This window comes from Callorhinus ursinus, unplaced genomic scaffold (genome assembly GCF_003265705.2).
Source record: "Callorhinus ursinus isolate GAN/ISIS: 27379988/994484 unplaced genomic scaffold, GSC_fseal_2.0 scaffold56, whole genome shotgun sequence".
In the NCBI taxonomy this organism is placed as follows: domain Eukaryota; kingdom Metazoa; phylum Chordata; class Mammalia; order Carnivora; family Otariidae; genus Callorhinus; species Callorhinus ursinus.
Genome location: NW_027397118.1, coordinates 8,276,911 through 8,291,844, shown reverse-complemented (window position 1 = coordinate 8,291,844; position 14,934 = coordinate 8,276,911). Strand labels below are relative to the sequence as shown.

Below are 14,934 nucleotides of genomic sequence, written 5' to 3'. Positions count from 1 at the left end.
TGTGTGTGTGTGTGTGTGTGTGTGTGTGTGTGTGTGTGTGTGTATACACACCTCTTCTTTATCCATTCATCTGTCGATGGACATCTTGGCTCTTTCTGTAGTTTGGCTATTGTGGACATTGCTGCTATAAACATCAGGTGCACGTACCCCTTCGGATCCCTACATTTGTATCTTTGGGGTAAATACCCAGTAGTACATTGCTGGATCATAGGGTAGCTCTATTTTCAACTTTTTGAGGAAACTCCATACTGTTTTCCAGAGTGGCTGCACCAGCTTGCATTCCCACCAACATCTGTTGTTTCTCGACTTGTTAATTTTAGCCATTCTGACTGGTGTGAGGTGGTATCTCATTGATGTTTTGAGTTGGATTTCCCTGATGCCGAGCGATACAGTTTTTCGAAAGAGTGGCATGCAAGGGTAGTAAGAGAATCCTAGCACACATATTGGTCAAGGATAAAGTACACACAGAAAAGTTTCCAGAGCCCAGAGAAGGGGTGTTTACATTCTCAGGCAATTATTGATTGCTCATTGAACAAATAAAAGGGAGAAGGAAAGGCTTATCAGTAAAAGTCTCAGAGCTACCATGATTAAGGTGGAGAATTCAATTAAGACTGCAGCTATCCTATTTAAATTTTTCCTAAAAAACATCTAATGAACCAATATTTAAATGGGGACCTGTAAAGTTATATCTCTAATTTCCAAAGGGAGAAATGGATTAAGCTGGTTCTACCTAGAGAGCAGTTGCAGATCATATCCCCAAGTGTTTGAGAAAGCTTATATGTCAACCAAATGCCCTTTTAAAAATCTTTAAGAGCAAGGATTTCCAATGAGCTGAGTTTTCTCCTAATGGTTAAAGCAATCAGTTCACATAGACACACATCCTGTAGCAGCAATAAGTACAATTCATGGCATGGTTATAATCATATTTACTCACCCTCCCAATAGTATCTGTGACTGGCTGGATTCATTTGTAATACCAAATACATCAGGAATTAAATCACCATTGAAGCTGAAAAGAAAACATTAAAAACATTAAGCAGTTATTTTGTAAAATTCTCATGTTCTAGCTTTAAAAGGAAAATAACCTTTGTGAGGTGTGGTTGACATCACAGTGCTCACCAGTTTTTGCTGTAGTCAATAAAATGTGAGCAGAGTGTTAGACATGTGTTACTTCCAGGCAAAAGGGTTTATTATTTATTACTGGACCCTCCAGTCTGCTTTAAGCTTGGCAGTGGCAAGGAGAGGAACATGGATTTCAGGTGGTGCAGCTCCACAGATAATGGGGACTCTGACACGTGACTGAGTGATGGCACAGAGCTGGGCCTATCACTTACCCACAGTGGACAGGCAGTGTAAGCAAGAAATGAACTTTTGTTGTGAAATGTTAGAGTTGTCTTTCGTTTCTGCATAACCTCATCTATCCCTGAGCGGCAAGAAGACAGCACTTATTTCAGACCCAACGGATGTAGTTAGGTGAGTTTAGGAGAAATAACCCACAAAAGTAATCCCCAGCTGGTGTAAAAATTCACACTGGCCATTATATATTGCAACAACAATGAAAAAATACACAACTATGAAAGCAATCAAGCTGAGGGCCTTTAAGAAGATTAATCCATGAATTTATAGCTGAGACTTCTAAGGGCCACTGACGTATTGATACATGACTATTATTTTAATAACTGTATGAAACGCAGCAGTGGAAACAAGAAAGTGGCTGTACACCGCTTTAGCTCCCCAAATGATCTCTGTATCATTACCAAATGTCCTGACAGGAATTTGGATGACACTTATCCTAGTACATCAGTGTATTTTGAGAAATAAATGATAACACTAAAGAAGAGCTTTAAAAAAAGATAAGTTTCTCCTTAATATAGACATTTTTCTAAATCTCTGGAGAAAAACCCATACCATTCCTATCTGTCAATCAAGCACTAACAGTATTACTGTAAAACAGTTACCTTAATTCTTTTGAGTAATGACATGGCTACAATCAACAAAGATCCATAATGGACACACTGAAAGCTACTGAAACAAAAACACAAATTTCTTCCTCTTTCCAAAATATTGAATTTCGTTTTTCTCTTTCCTCCAACATGGCACGTAAATGTCATATAGTCAAGAGTATAAGCCTCTATCAGTTTCAAAGGGAGAATGAATTTAGTGTCAATGCTACTTTGCAAAGTAGTCTCTTATATGAGAAATTTTATGTTTGTTAGTTTAAAATCATTCAAAGGAAAGCAAGCACATACTTACTCCAAAATTAGTGGTTCATCTTGAAAAGTCCTATTGAGTATAGTCATATTGTTAGGATCTGTATAGAAAGAAAACATATAAATCAGCAGGCACTTTATATTATTTTTGATATCTACACTTGGGGTAAAATACCTTTATTCTTTTCAAGATTCATGTATAATTAATTCCAACTACTACTATTAACAAGACACTATAAATCTAACTTAAATGGACATCAAGTTTGTAAGGACAAAATACTGGGGCTCATTCTATAGTTAAGAGCACCATTACAATAACTTTCTTTAGAGGATTTAATCTAAAAATCTCTTAGGTGAGTCTTCTTTAAATACAATTTAGCACTAGAGCAGTTGACAACATGCACAAAACTACTTGACTCTAAAATGTCCATGCTTGCATACATGAAATGCTTTTCACATGGTACTATTTCTTTAGATATTTACTGACTGAATGACTTTGAAGCACTGAGACTACTGCTTATGTTCTCAAACGTTACAGAAAACACAACTGTAGCCCTTCCACCCTGTGTTGAAATATGGTCCATGAACAAAGTTATCTGCTTGGGTATAATTAATTGGCTTTTTAGGTAAGTCTTGAAGGTTTTGGGGTGGATATGGTAGACTGACTCTCAACTTCCACTCCAACCTTTTTGTGTTTTCCTATAATGGGAAGACTAGGCATCCCCCTGGCCGCTGAGGGTCACGGCAGACAGTGTCATTCTAGCAGCTATGGTACAACTGGCAGTGTTCTGATGGTAAAAAGCCATGCTTGATGGCTTTGGGGATTGTTCCTGAAGGTTCAACCTAGAGTCTGTTCTCCAGCTATCCCAATAATTATGTAGGCCATAAAACCCTTTAATAAATCTCTCTCTTCCTAAAGCTAGCAATAGTGGAATCTGTTCTCTGGAACTGACCTCAGACTAGCTCTGGGTTCAAAAAGAAAAATCAGAAATTTGACTTTTAAAAGTGTTTTTACAGGCCATTACTGACTCTTAAGAAATTCATTACTGAACTGATTTCAGAACAGTATTTTTGTTATATTTACCTAGGAATAACAGGCATAGTCTTCCTTTAATATCCAATGATAAATATTAAAAACTCTTAAAAAACAAATTTACCTAATGTTTGATTTTGTCCCCAGAAGATAACAGCTCCCAATTCACTGCTGGCATGATTTTTGGGAAGATATGTCAGAAGGACATCCATTTGTGAATCTCCATCATAATCCCCTGGGACTACACTTGTTATCAGTGCACTGTGATTCCTAAAAAAAACACACATTTTAAGGTATCTAGTCAAGATATAAGAGAAAAGGACATGTCTATGTACTACACACAGATATTTTCAATGCAAAATTTAAAATCATAGAACTGATTCTCATTTCATTTTCTTCTTTAATTTCTTATCATCCTTCATGTATTTAGGCCTCTTTGATCTACAAAATTAATTCAGGATGATTGTAGAGACAAAAATCTGAAATATTTCAAAAGAAAGAACAGTTTTATGTTCTTACACTAGCCAATATCATCTTTTACTTAGTTCTTTTGTCAAGGACACCAATGCATTTGGCTGGTTTATAAGAAATGGGGCTCATAATTGTTAAGGTAACAAGGGGTATCACTATCATTTTATCAGTTAAAAGGTTAAATTTGTAAAATAGTTAATTTTGGGTTTAATGCAGATGTGCAGAGTAAGTAATCATTTTATTTCTGAAAAATATTCAAGATTCACAATGGTAAATAAGTTCTTTTTATCAAACTTGGCAATATGCTATCAAAACATACATTCCTAATTTTATATTTTAATAATGAAATAATTCTCAAATTATTTATATTAACTTTGAAAACTTAAAACATGTCTTATCTTAATGTTTGAATGACCCAACCAAAAATAGGCCTTAAGTTCAATCTTTATTTAATTCCACTTAGAGCAAATAGCAAGACAGCGAGTTTTCCAAAAGACTAGAGATAAGTATTTTGTAAATGGCATCAAGAATCTAAAAATATATATAACAGGTTTTATTTAAGGTGAAAATGAGAAAAATACTGAAAAGTTAAGCAAGGTTAAGCAGAGTGAAGAAAGACAATAATTTTTATCATAATGCATCTACCTATTCTGTCCCATATATTTCATCAATGCTTAGTAGCTATTAACTGATAATTTAATTTTCATCACCTGAATTATCATTCCTATTGAACTGACTAGGAAACGGAGGTTTGAAGCAATTAAAAAGCTAAAGCTGAAAGCTAACAACTAACTAGCTAATTAGCTAATAGCTAAGAGGAATAGCTGAAATTCAAATTGCGTCAGCCTCTAAAACTGATCATTATGATAAAATCGTTTGTTAATACTAGTTTCCTCAAATAATTCCAACAATACTTTAACTTTTCCATGAAAATACCTGGTCTTTAAAAATGATACAGCAACCACCCATGCTACTATGTAGCAAACTATATCTAACTGTGGAGGTCTCTTCATGTGCATGTGGCTACAGATGCATACCCAGGAACACATATTGAACTTATTTGGCAGTAATACCTGTCTATAACCTGATTAGGTCATATAGCCATAAATCCCCAGCTTCTTTATGGCTGTAAAAATAGGATGTACAGGGTTTAAAGACACGAGATCGACATATGTGTTTATCTTTTCTTCTTTCAAAGAACCCACTAAAATGATACAGAATGAATTAAAAAAAATATAACACTCAAAACCAAAGAGATCATAAAGGGAGATAGGGAATGCTAACTGACTTACGAGGACAAGGAAACTATAAGCTAAAATGTTTGAAGAAAAAGGCTTAAGAAGGAAAGCTTTTGCCCAGAAGAACACCTGAGAGGCTCAGAATTTGCAGTCATCAGAAATTGTGAAAGATAAGGGTGATGCAGAAGGCTGAAAACAGGTTTATCTGAAAGTCTGTATTGTGAGTATGGTCCACTGTCCCCCTTTCTCAGCAAGACAAAACCAAGCAGTTTATTAACCAGACATTACAGATTTAAGTTACAGCAGAGGGTAAGGTTCGGGACTTAAGCTAAAAACAGGGAGTTAATGCTAAGTCTACAGAAAGAACAATTTGACCCTTGCCCACAGCTCTACCCTATTCCTTGGATGTCAGTCTTGCCACAGGGCAAGAGACAGGAGACAAGTCCTACCATGCAAAGAGTTTCCAATCAGCTCTTTGTTGCCATACTATCAAATATGATACCCTTGCTTTTTGAAGGAAACTATGAATATTAAAGAGAGCCAAAACAAATAGCAATAAGGAATCCAAAGAAAAGAGAGATAGTAAGGGGAATAACAAAACCTCAAATCTACACTGAAGACATAAGAGAAGGAAGTATGTCTATGAAACAAAAACGGAACAGCATGTTAAGAGGAAAGAATAATAAGAGAATAAAGAAAACTTCTTGGAGATAAAAAGTATTACCACTAACCAAAAATTCAATAGCAGGCTTCAAATAAAAATGAGAAAACCTCCTGGAAAGGAAAACAAAATGAAATGACAAAAACACAAATAAAATAAAAGAATAAAGGTGGTCCAAAAACAAAATGATAAGAATTCCTGAAATAGAATAAAAAAATTACTAAAGAAATAACATTTCAAAAAGCCCCTAGGGATAGAAGCCTCCAGTTTGAAGGGGCCCACCTAATACCCAGTGTAATAAATGAAAAATAATCTATATCAAGACACATCATCATGAAAAATCAGTGCAAAAGGGATAAAGAAGAGACCCTAAAAGTTTCCAAAAGGAAAAATAAAATAAGTCACATTAGAAGGATTAGGAGAAAAAAAAAAAAAAAAGCACTGGATTTTAAAATAGCACCCCATGAAGCTAGAAGACTATAGGCCAACCAAAGTATTAAAAACAAAAAAAACTGGGGACATGGAAGGACAAAGCATACACTCTTTCTCAGGAATTTCCTGAAGGATGCACTCCAGTGGAGTTAATGAAGAAGCTAAGGATAAAATGGCACAGGATCCAAGAAAGAGGGATCCAACAAAGAATGACAAAGGGAAAATCCCCAAATACTAACCTTGCAGGAGGCTTAAAGAATGAATCCAGATTGGGTAGAAGTGTAGAGGACTTAAAGGAGAAAACAAAAAAGAACAATAGGTATTTGGCCAATATGATGGAACATCTACCAAGGAATTAAGGATAGGTACATAGAAAACTATGCAATTGATTTTTTAAAAATCAATTTTACTCCAGGAGGAAAAACTCTACAGAAATGAAATTACTGTGTACTGGTTGGTTCTGAAGTGCACACAATCTACATGGTCAAAATGTAAATGATGTTTACTGATTTAGCTAGAAATATGATATAATGATATTGAGGTGATGGGGCTAATTTAAAGATGGCAAACCCTCATCTATGCTAACAAAAATCCAAGAGAAGAAGATAATTATTCAAGAAATTATAGTGTAAATGCTTATTTTAAAATATGGAAATAAACCTCAGAAAAAATACCTGAAGGTTTTATAAGTGGTTTCATCTGAGAGAAGAACAGGGGAATAGGGGAAGAAAAGAGTGAAGGAGTGTTGTTTTTTCTTTGAAAAATATTCTAAACAAAATAAAAACAGGTTTCTAAATTTTAATAGTATATAAAACAACACTGCATTAATAAAAGAAAATTAAACGAATTGGGATTTTTTTTTAAACTTGGTGGAACGCTAGTCCTTTGTAGTTCAAACATTTCTTTCCAAGAAAAATCACTTCTAAGCAGGTCATTTCCTGTATATAATATTTATCAACTTCTGTTCCCTGCCCACTCCAAGCATGCTGACAGCCAGTACTAGGAAATTTTCTCAAGAGGGATAGTTCGTTTGTCCATTTAAAACTTTCTTCTCAATGTTCTAACTCAAGGCCATTTTTTTTAAAACATATGTCTGAGTTTAAATATTGTACAGTCTGAGCAGTCATTAGCCCACAAAGGGACTTATATATTTTTTTAAACTGTTTCCTAAGTAATCTCTTGTCTTTCTACAAACCAATTCATCCTGTACATGGTTAACAAGTAAATCAACTTAAAATACCGTTTTCTTCATCGCTCCTTTAAACAAGAACCTATAATGATTCCACACTTTTCATGGGACTGAGTTCAAACTCTTTGTGATATTTATAAAGGTTCCTAGTCTGCCCTGATCTCATCTTCTTGGTCCATAACTCTCCAAAGTATACCGCCCACTTCTGTTTGGTAAATCTTTCCACCTCCTCTTCACAACATGCGTACTGCCATCTCTTGTTAACACTGTGTCCCCAAACTTGAAAACCCTCACGTAAATTATACTGAAGGTCACTGAAATACTGTAACTTTCTACAAGTTTCCACTTTAGTCTGCACTAACTCATGTTTTCTTCTTTGAACCAGTTATCAATCAATCCTTGCTTCTTGATGTTTCAAAACTGTGCTGGCTCACTACTGATGATGATCACTGAGTTTCAGGCAATGCCAGTCATATAAAATAAAAATAAGAACTATTATTTGAACATTTATAAAATTCAGCTTGATTTAAATTTCTTCAAAATAAACCTTAAAAAACCCACCCCACCTACTAGTCAAACAAAAAGAAATTAGAACAGATGTCACTGACCTTTTCCCAGTGCAAATTTCCCCCTCCCACTCTCAACACATAGTTGACCTGATGAGCCTGTGAATGAGCTGCTCCCATGTGCACACTCAGGATGAGGGATAATCTCCAACACATTCAAGAAGGGGTCTTAGATTGCAAGAGAATGAAGGGTGTTTATGCAGGAACAGACCTGATTTACTCAAATTTATTTATTTTTTTAAAAAGTAAATAATTTTTAAACTTTGGTATATTCACTATTTTTCCTAACAAATTACTTGCTACCTACACCTCATAACTAGTGGTTTTCTGTCAACACAGTTGAATAAAATTGATTTCAAAGACAATCCAACTAGCTATTGCATATCAATCATTACAATAACGATTGTTTTTACAGGAACAGATACATTTGTACTTACTTCAAGGATACTTTTACTTTGGGTTTAAAATAGGGTGCATTCTGGTCTGCCAAAAAGACGATTAAATCATTTCCTAAAAGAAGTGAATATACGTTATTAGAGAAATATTTCCAGGTAATACCTCCAATTAGTGGTTACAAAAAGCTTTCTGGGTTCTGTTATTAACAAAAAAACTTATTTTACTCCAGTTCCTCTGCCCTCTCAAGGTGAGTCCTACTTGTCTGATGGAATGGGAATACCTAACAGAATATCAAATTACAGAATAACAAATAACAGAATAACAAATTCAGTGTTAAAAAAAGTGGCACAGAAACAGGAAGGATGAACATGGAAAACGCAGTTGGTCAAAACAAACTGAGGCCAATGGCTTTTGCCAGGAATCAGATCTGGTGACTTAAAAGAACCATATAAAGAACATGCCTTTTAACTATAGTATATGTCAAGCCTTGTCTCCCCAGACCTACCAACATGACCTCTTATAAAGCTTTTTAGTTTATCACACAGATGCATTGCATCAGGAAACAGGAACTCCTACTGTAGGTATCTGACTAGTAACAAGGACATGATTACATATTTAAGACTTTTGAAATTGTTTAATTAAACCCAAGCCATCTTTAAAGTCAAGGGGAGAGTCTCTGTATCCAGTTTGGATGGAGTAGCTACAGGTTTGGCAGTATGCACCCTTCTTGCAATAAATACATAGTCATACAAAAATAGGAAAACTATCCAGAGTCCACAAGAGGCTCTGGTACACTGGTAAGAGCCACAAGAAACCTGGACCAAGATCCCGTTAGTTAAGCTCTGTATAAACCTGCTTCACCTCCTTCCTTGGTGGCCTTGATCTACCAGTTTTGTGGGTACTCAAAAGGCTAAGACCCTACTCGCATTTATTTATTTTTTAAAAAAGTAAATAATTTTTAAACTTTGGCATATTCACTATTTTTCCTAATAGTCATACAAAAATTTAATACCCAATGTCAGCATCAAGATTTACAACAGTTTCTTTAGTGATGGTTAAAGCAAAGAACTCCTAAAACCTCGAGTTGACAAGGAAAGCAGAGATTTGGAAGATTAGGGTGGTGACCAAACTGAGGAAAAGGTCAGGTGCACAAAAGACTAGACAGCTCAGGAGGGAGAAGAATTTGCAGTTTGACAATCTTTTCCCAAGGAGACACTGGGTTTATCAATGGTCCCCGCAAAATGCTTGTGTGAGCTGTGAAGTGTTTAGGACACTGGAGTGGGGGCACAGTAGCTTCAAAGAAAGCTGTGACCCTTGAAAAAGGGAGGGGCAGGCGAATAAGGCAAATGAGGAGGTAGAAGAAACTGTCAAGTTACATCTTTTCCAATTCATTAAAGGGTAAGGAAGATCGAAGGAAGGAAAGCTGCAAGGAATGAAGGGGCTTCGGGAGGGAAGGCAGAGGCAAGCTACAAAGACTCCTGGGAATCAGGAAGTACTTGGGAAAGCAGGTGATTCCATGGGGAAGAGAGGGTACTGGGGTGAAGGCCGCAGGCATCTTAGGAACAACCAAAAACCCTGGGGTGTTTCTAGGGCTCTTGTGGGTAGATCAAACTGTGGGGTGGACGGGCCAGCACCCGGGGCTGGAAAAGGAGAAAACAGGCAAGCTGCAAAGGATGTTGGAAACAAAGGGAGAGACAGGGTTGGGAAAGAAGGGCTGGGAAATGCAGGAGGACCGGCCATCCGGGCTAGGGGTGTGGGAACACCGGGAGGGGCACAGGGACAGCGGACAGAGGGAGGCCCAGGCAAGCACTGACTTTCCCGCAGCACGAAGAGGTCCGTCTGCTTGTCGGAGTTGAGGTCTCCGAAGGCCGCCAGGGTGCCCCAGGCCTCGGCCCCAAAGAGCTCGGCCGTGACGTTGTGCAGCGCCCGCGCCGGGACCGGCCCGACTCCCAGCAGCGCGAGCCCCCCAAGCAGCGGCGCCAGCAGCGCCCAGAAGCTCGGCCGCCGGCCCGCCGCCGCCATGGCAGCCCCTCGGCCCCCACCCGCCGGCCCAGTGCCGCGCTTGACGGCAGCCGGAAAGCACCGTGCCGCCGGCCGAGAGAGAAACCGCACAGCCCCGACACTCGTACGAGCCGCCACCGGTTCCCCTCTCACTCTCCCCTAGAGCTACACCGCTGACGTTTAGGAGGCCGCGAAGCTAGGTTGAAAATCGCCCTTGCGCTCACTTCCGGCCGGAGCGCCTCTCGACAGTGTCGCGCGGGGGGGGGCGGGGCCGGCCGGGCGGAGCTGACAGGCGGCCTCGGGGGCGGTAGCCAAGGCGGCGGCCAGAGAGCGGTGGTGGGGGCGGCGGGGCTGATGGCTGAAGTGAGCTGGAAGGTGTTGGAGCGAAGAGCCCGGGCCAAGCGCTCAGGTTTGGCTGGCTGGAGCGCCACCCCCTTCCCCCGCACGCGAGTGGTGATCCCCTTCAAGCGTCTTGGGCGGGAGGCTGGTGGGGGTCTTGGAGTTGAACCTGTGCCTGCGTGTGTCCCCTTAGAAAGTAGACAGCGGTCCCTGGCCTTCCTCCTCCTGTCTACCCCCACCCGCACCAAGTGGTGGTGGCCCGAACTTTACTACATGTGTTTTTCCCCAACGCTATTTCGTCTGTGTTCCCCCTCGGAAAGTAGGTGGTGGTATCTACTAATAAGCCTGGAGTTTTACTCTTTAGAAATCAGGCGGCAGCCAGGTTCCTGGGAGAGTGCGTCCTCCCTCAAAAATCAGATAGCTTCATTCTTAGATGTGAGTATGATCTGGTCCTAGAAAACTGCAGAAAAGTGTTGCCTTATTTCATATCTCCCTTCTATGTTCTTCACAAGTTCTTCGAGTTATTTATGTGGCACAAATCGGTGGGGGGGACAGGGCCTTAGGCTGTGAAGGGGGTCACATTGAGCATGCTTAGGGCTCAGAAGGAAGCAGGCCCCTTCACTGGGCAAGTGGCCCCAGGACTCATAGTTCCCGGTTGTGCCTCCCAAATCCAAAGCTGCCGAGGTCAGAAGACGCTGCGCAATCAGTTACAACAGTTGGAAGTGTCCTGAACTGACTTGTTCAAATTGCAGAGTCACGACTTTGAAGTTAGCACTTGTGGCTGATAACTCCTCTAGATAGCATTGAAACTTCCCTTATTTCTAGCTGGCTGGATATAATCTTGAGCTCAAAGTGTACCTATAAACAGAAAAGATGGGTGGAATGACAAGTGTTCAATTAAGAATCTTTACTTTTAAAGGATTTTCATTACTATATTGTTGAGAGATGCTAATGTTAAACAAGGAAAGGCATAGCCCTCAGAAAACCAGTTCTGCATTTGCATTGATATTGAGGTTTTTTTTTTTTTCCTCAGCTAATATACCCCATTATGTTTGGGGTTTCAAATTTATGAAGTTCTTAGTTGTTTGTTGTGTAGTTTGCCTTTTTTTTAATTTAAAGAAAAGTATCTAATTTCATAAATCATAGAGGAGAAATTCATTCAACCTTTGTTGCTAAGTCCGTTGTTTTTAAACCTTATTTAAAAAGTTCTGCACCATTTTCTTAGGTTATTGCAGAACTACCACAAAAGTCTGAGAGAATTTTTTAACAAGTAGTCCCTAGTACATTTCAAAGTCAGTGTACTTGGAATAGTCATATATACTTCTGTTTCACACTTCTTAAAATTTTTGTGTCATATTGAAATATTGATTGACCGTTAACATGTGTCTACCTGGGCTATAAAAAGTGTTAATTGTCTGGTCAAAGAGAGTAACCTGAGTTTTCTTACAGGGAACTGAGCTCTGCCTTCAACATCTATTTTACAGCACTTCTCTTTTCTCTCAATAAGCATGTAGGGTTTATTTTCTTCTCCAGGCTTTATTTTCTCTGAATTGCATGTCGTAACAGTAAGCTTTGAAAACCTACCTTCTCTTTCTTGAGGAAAAAAAAGTCAGATTTTATTTAACTTTTGTTGAATGCAGTCACTCAAGTCCAGTTTCTGTGCAAAGTACTTAAGTGCATAGTATAAATGTTTGATGTTACTGTATGTTTATATCATGGTTGTAAAAGAGATACCATTTGAAGTCATTCCTCCAAATTAGTTGAGGTTTCAGGTTCTAACTCTGTAAGGTGTTCACTATAAGTTTATTGAATGAATCATTGACTTCCTATGTCTTTAAAAACAATCAACTTGATTCTGTTTGTTACTTTTAGAAGAATATATAAACTGAACTTAGTTTGAAACTTGGGCTAACCTGACTCTGAGATAGATGCCACTGCAAAGTTCTGAGCATTGTTGCATAGTAGCATAATCACTTCACTGCTCAATAGAGGATGCTACACGTATGTATTGTTTAATAAGTGGATATTATATATTGCCTGCCTCATCCATATAAGCAAATGTAATTTATCAAAGCAAAGAAAATCAAATTTTTAAGTCATTAAAAAGAAAATAAAATTATAATGGACCTCAATTATTGCCTTTGTTGCACACTGCATCATGTTAATAACTGCTCACACTGCTTTCAATTAATCTAACGCTGATTGCTTCTAACCTTCACTAAACAGTTTTGAAAATTGCTGTAGTTTAGCCTGCAACGCTTATGATTAGAGTCAACAGTTTGAAATGGCCAGCTCACCTGATGCCATCGTCTCTTCTCCTCCAGCTTTCTTAAGGTCTGGTAAGTGCGTAGACCCTCAAAGGGTCACTTGATAATTTTAAGTACCTTTGTTTCTGAAGGTTGATGTCAACCATATGATATCATTTTGGTTTTATTTCCTCTTTGGTGGGCCCAAGCCTGGCATCATTTCTGTTGTTGTTAGGCTCAAGTTTGTAGTGTATGTTGAATGTGGCCTGTAGTGGTGTTGTATAGGGCATGAGAAGTGTGGAGAGGAGACCCTGTCTTTACACCAGCTCTATGTGACCAGGGCCTGGGAGCCTCAGTGCCTGGGAGCCTCAGTTGTAAAATAGGTGCCTAAAAAGCTTTTTTTTTTTAAAATAAAGTAAAAATTCAGTTTATTCATCTGTGTATGACACAGTACACAAGAGGCAAAGTGTTTCACATCATAGATTTCACTTCCAACTCCTTGGAATGTTCGTTTCTTTGGCTAAAAGGAGAGACTAGACATGAGAGGCAGGCAATGCTTAGGCAACTGACATAAGGATGGGGAGGGGGTGATGCTAACGCTGTCCTCATGGGGACAGGCACAAGGGGACTGTTAGTCACAAGCTATTTTCTAGAACTGTTAGCTGGAAACAAAGGAGCACCACTCCTGGGTGCTCATCCGTCATGGGCCTCAGTCATCCCCACCACACAGGTACAGCAGTGCTTTCTGGTAGTCGCCCTTCGTGTCTTGCTGGATGTAGTAGTACAGGGACTTGCTGTACTTTCTCTTGAATTCAGACCTAATTTTCAACATGTCCACTTCACTGCGAGAGACCATGATTCTAATCAGGACTTTATCACAAGTCCCCTTGCCCTTCATGGAGTCGTACAGCCGGTCAGCAAAATACAGGGGCTTGTTCTGAATGCACTGGACCAGGTTCAGGAAAGCATTTTCCAGGTCTCCTTTGACCTCCTTGATGCTCTCCAGCATGTCATAAGGGCTGTAGCTCTTGTACCTTTCAAATACTTTCTGGAGTTGACACACACTCTCCTCAGTCATGATGCTGATCCTTGGGCACATCAGTTCCTTTCCTCTTAACTCCAGCATCATAGAGATCCCAGACATCTTGGTCAATCAGTTCATAATCAATGACAGAGCCATCCTCTGCTCTTCTACCCTTTGCAAGGGCAACCATCAGCTTGTGGAAGTCACCAGATGTGTCAGAAACGATGTCCTTCTCCAGGTCAGTCTTGTACATTTCTTTGTAGACTCTGTTAATTTCCTGAAGCTCTTGGTTGGTTCTTGAGCAGATGATCTCAATGAGGGAGTCCTCGTCAGTCCCCAGACCCTTCATGGGGGCTTTCAGCTCAGAAGCATCATACTAAGCAGGTGTTTTCAATAGGCCCAAAATCACGGTCTCCAGGTGGCCGGACAAGGCTGACCTGAGTGCTGATGCAAGTTCCTTTTTGGTCCTCTGGTAGGCGAAGGCAATATCCTGTCTCTGTTCATTGCTGCGATTGGTCAAAATGTTGACAATGGTGACCTCATCCACATCTTTGGTCCTGATGGCCGTTTCAATGTTCAGAGCATCACGCTCAGCATCAAAATTGGTGTATGCTTTGACTGACTCGTATGCCTGTGGGAGCTTGGAGTGATCACCCTCCAAGCTGAGCTTGCAGAGAATTTCGTGAACAGTAGACATTTTGAAGGAAGCTGGGCCCGGCGCCGAGAGCTGCGAGCGTCCCCAGTTGTAGAGTCCCTAAAAAGCTTCTTAAGTGATTATCATCTTCTTGCATAATGGAAATAACTTTTATAAATTAGAAGTTTTTGGTTAGTGTTACAATTATTTCCTCAGGTTTTTTTTCCCCCTCTTCTTTAGAGAGAGGTGGAGGGAGGGATAGAGGGAGAGGGGGAGAGAGAATCTTAAGCAGCCTCCATGCCCAGTGCGGAGCTGGATGCCAGGCTTGATCTCACAACCCTGAGATCATGACCTGAGCCGAAATCAAAAGTCTGATGCTTAACTGACTGAGCCACCCAGTGCCCCTGTGAAGTAGGTATTTTTGTATACAATTTCATAGACAGGAAACAAAAGCTCACAAAGGTAAAGCAACTTGCCCTAGGTCCAAGACTATT

At 39.6% G+C, this 14,934-nt stretch overlaps 2 protein-coding genes and 1 pseudogene across 4 annotated transcripts in view; 1 reads left to right on the top strand and 2 right to left on the bottom strand.

Annotated features, from left to right (window-relative positions):
• Window positions 1-10,369, bottom strand: part of ITFG1 (integrin alpha FG-GAP repeat containing 1) — a 332,983-nt gene extending 322,614 nt beyond the window's left edge. The window contains exons 1-5 of the mRNA XM_025852344.2: window positions 10,011-10,369; window positions 8,238-8,310; window positions 3,368-3,513; window positions 2,254-2,311; window positions 935-1,009 (exon numbers count right to left, since the gene is read on the bottom strand). Of these exons, the coding sequence (XP_025708129.1) occupies window positions 935-1,009; window positions 2,254-2,311; window positions 3,368-3,513; window positions 8,238-8,310; window positions 10,011-10,218 (560 nt within the window). The 5' untranslated portion in view covers window positions 10,219-10,369. The remainder of the gene's footprint in view (window positions 1-934; window positions 1,010-2,253; window positions 2,312-3,367; window positions 3,514-8,237; window positions 8,311-10,010) is intronic.
• Window positions 10,370-10,387: 18 nt separating this feature from the next.
• Window positions 10,388-14,934, top strand: part of PHKB (phosphorylase kinase regulatory subunit beta) — a 303,729-nt gene continuing 299,182 nt past the window's right edge. The window contains exons 1-2 of one of the 3 annotated variants that reach the window (XM_073884358.1): window positions 10,388-10,606; window positions 12,861-12,875. In XM_073884358.1, coding sequence (XP_073740459.1) covers window positions 10,552-10,606; window positions 12,861-12,875 — 70 coding nt within the window. In that variant the 5' untranslated portion in view covers window positions 10,388-10,551. Of the gene's footprint in view, window positions 10,607-12,762; window positions 12,876-14,934 lie in introns of all 3 variants that reach the window. The other 2 variants (XM_025852337.2, XM_025852340.2) reach the window with 2 other exon arrangements.
• LOC112809026 (annexin A2 pseudogene) lies at window positions 13,199-14,573 on the bottom strand (annotated as a pseudogene).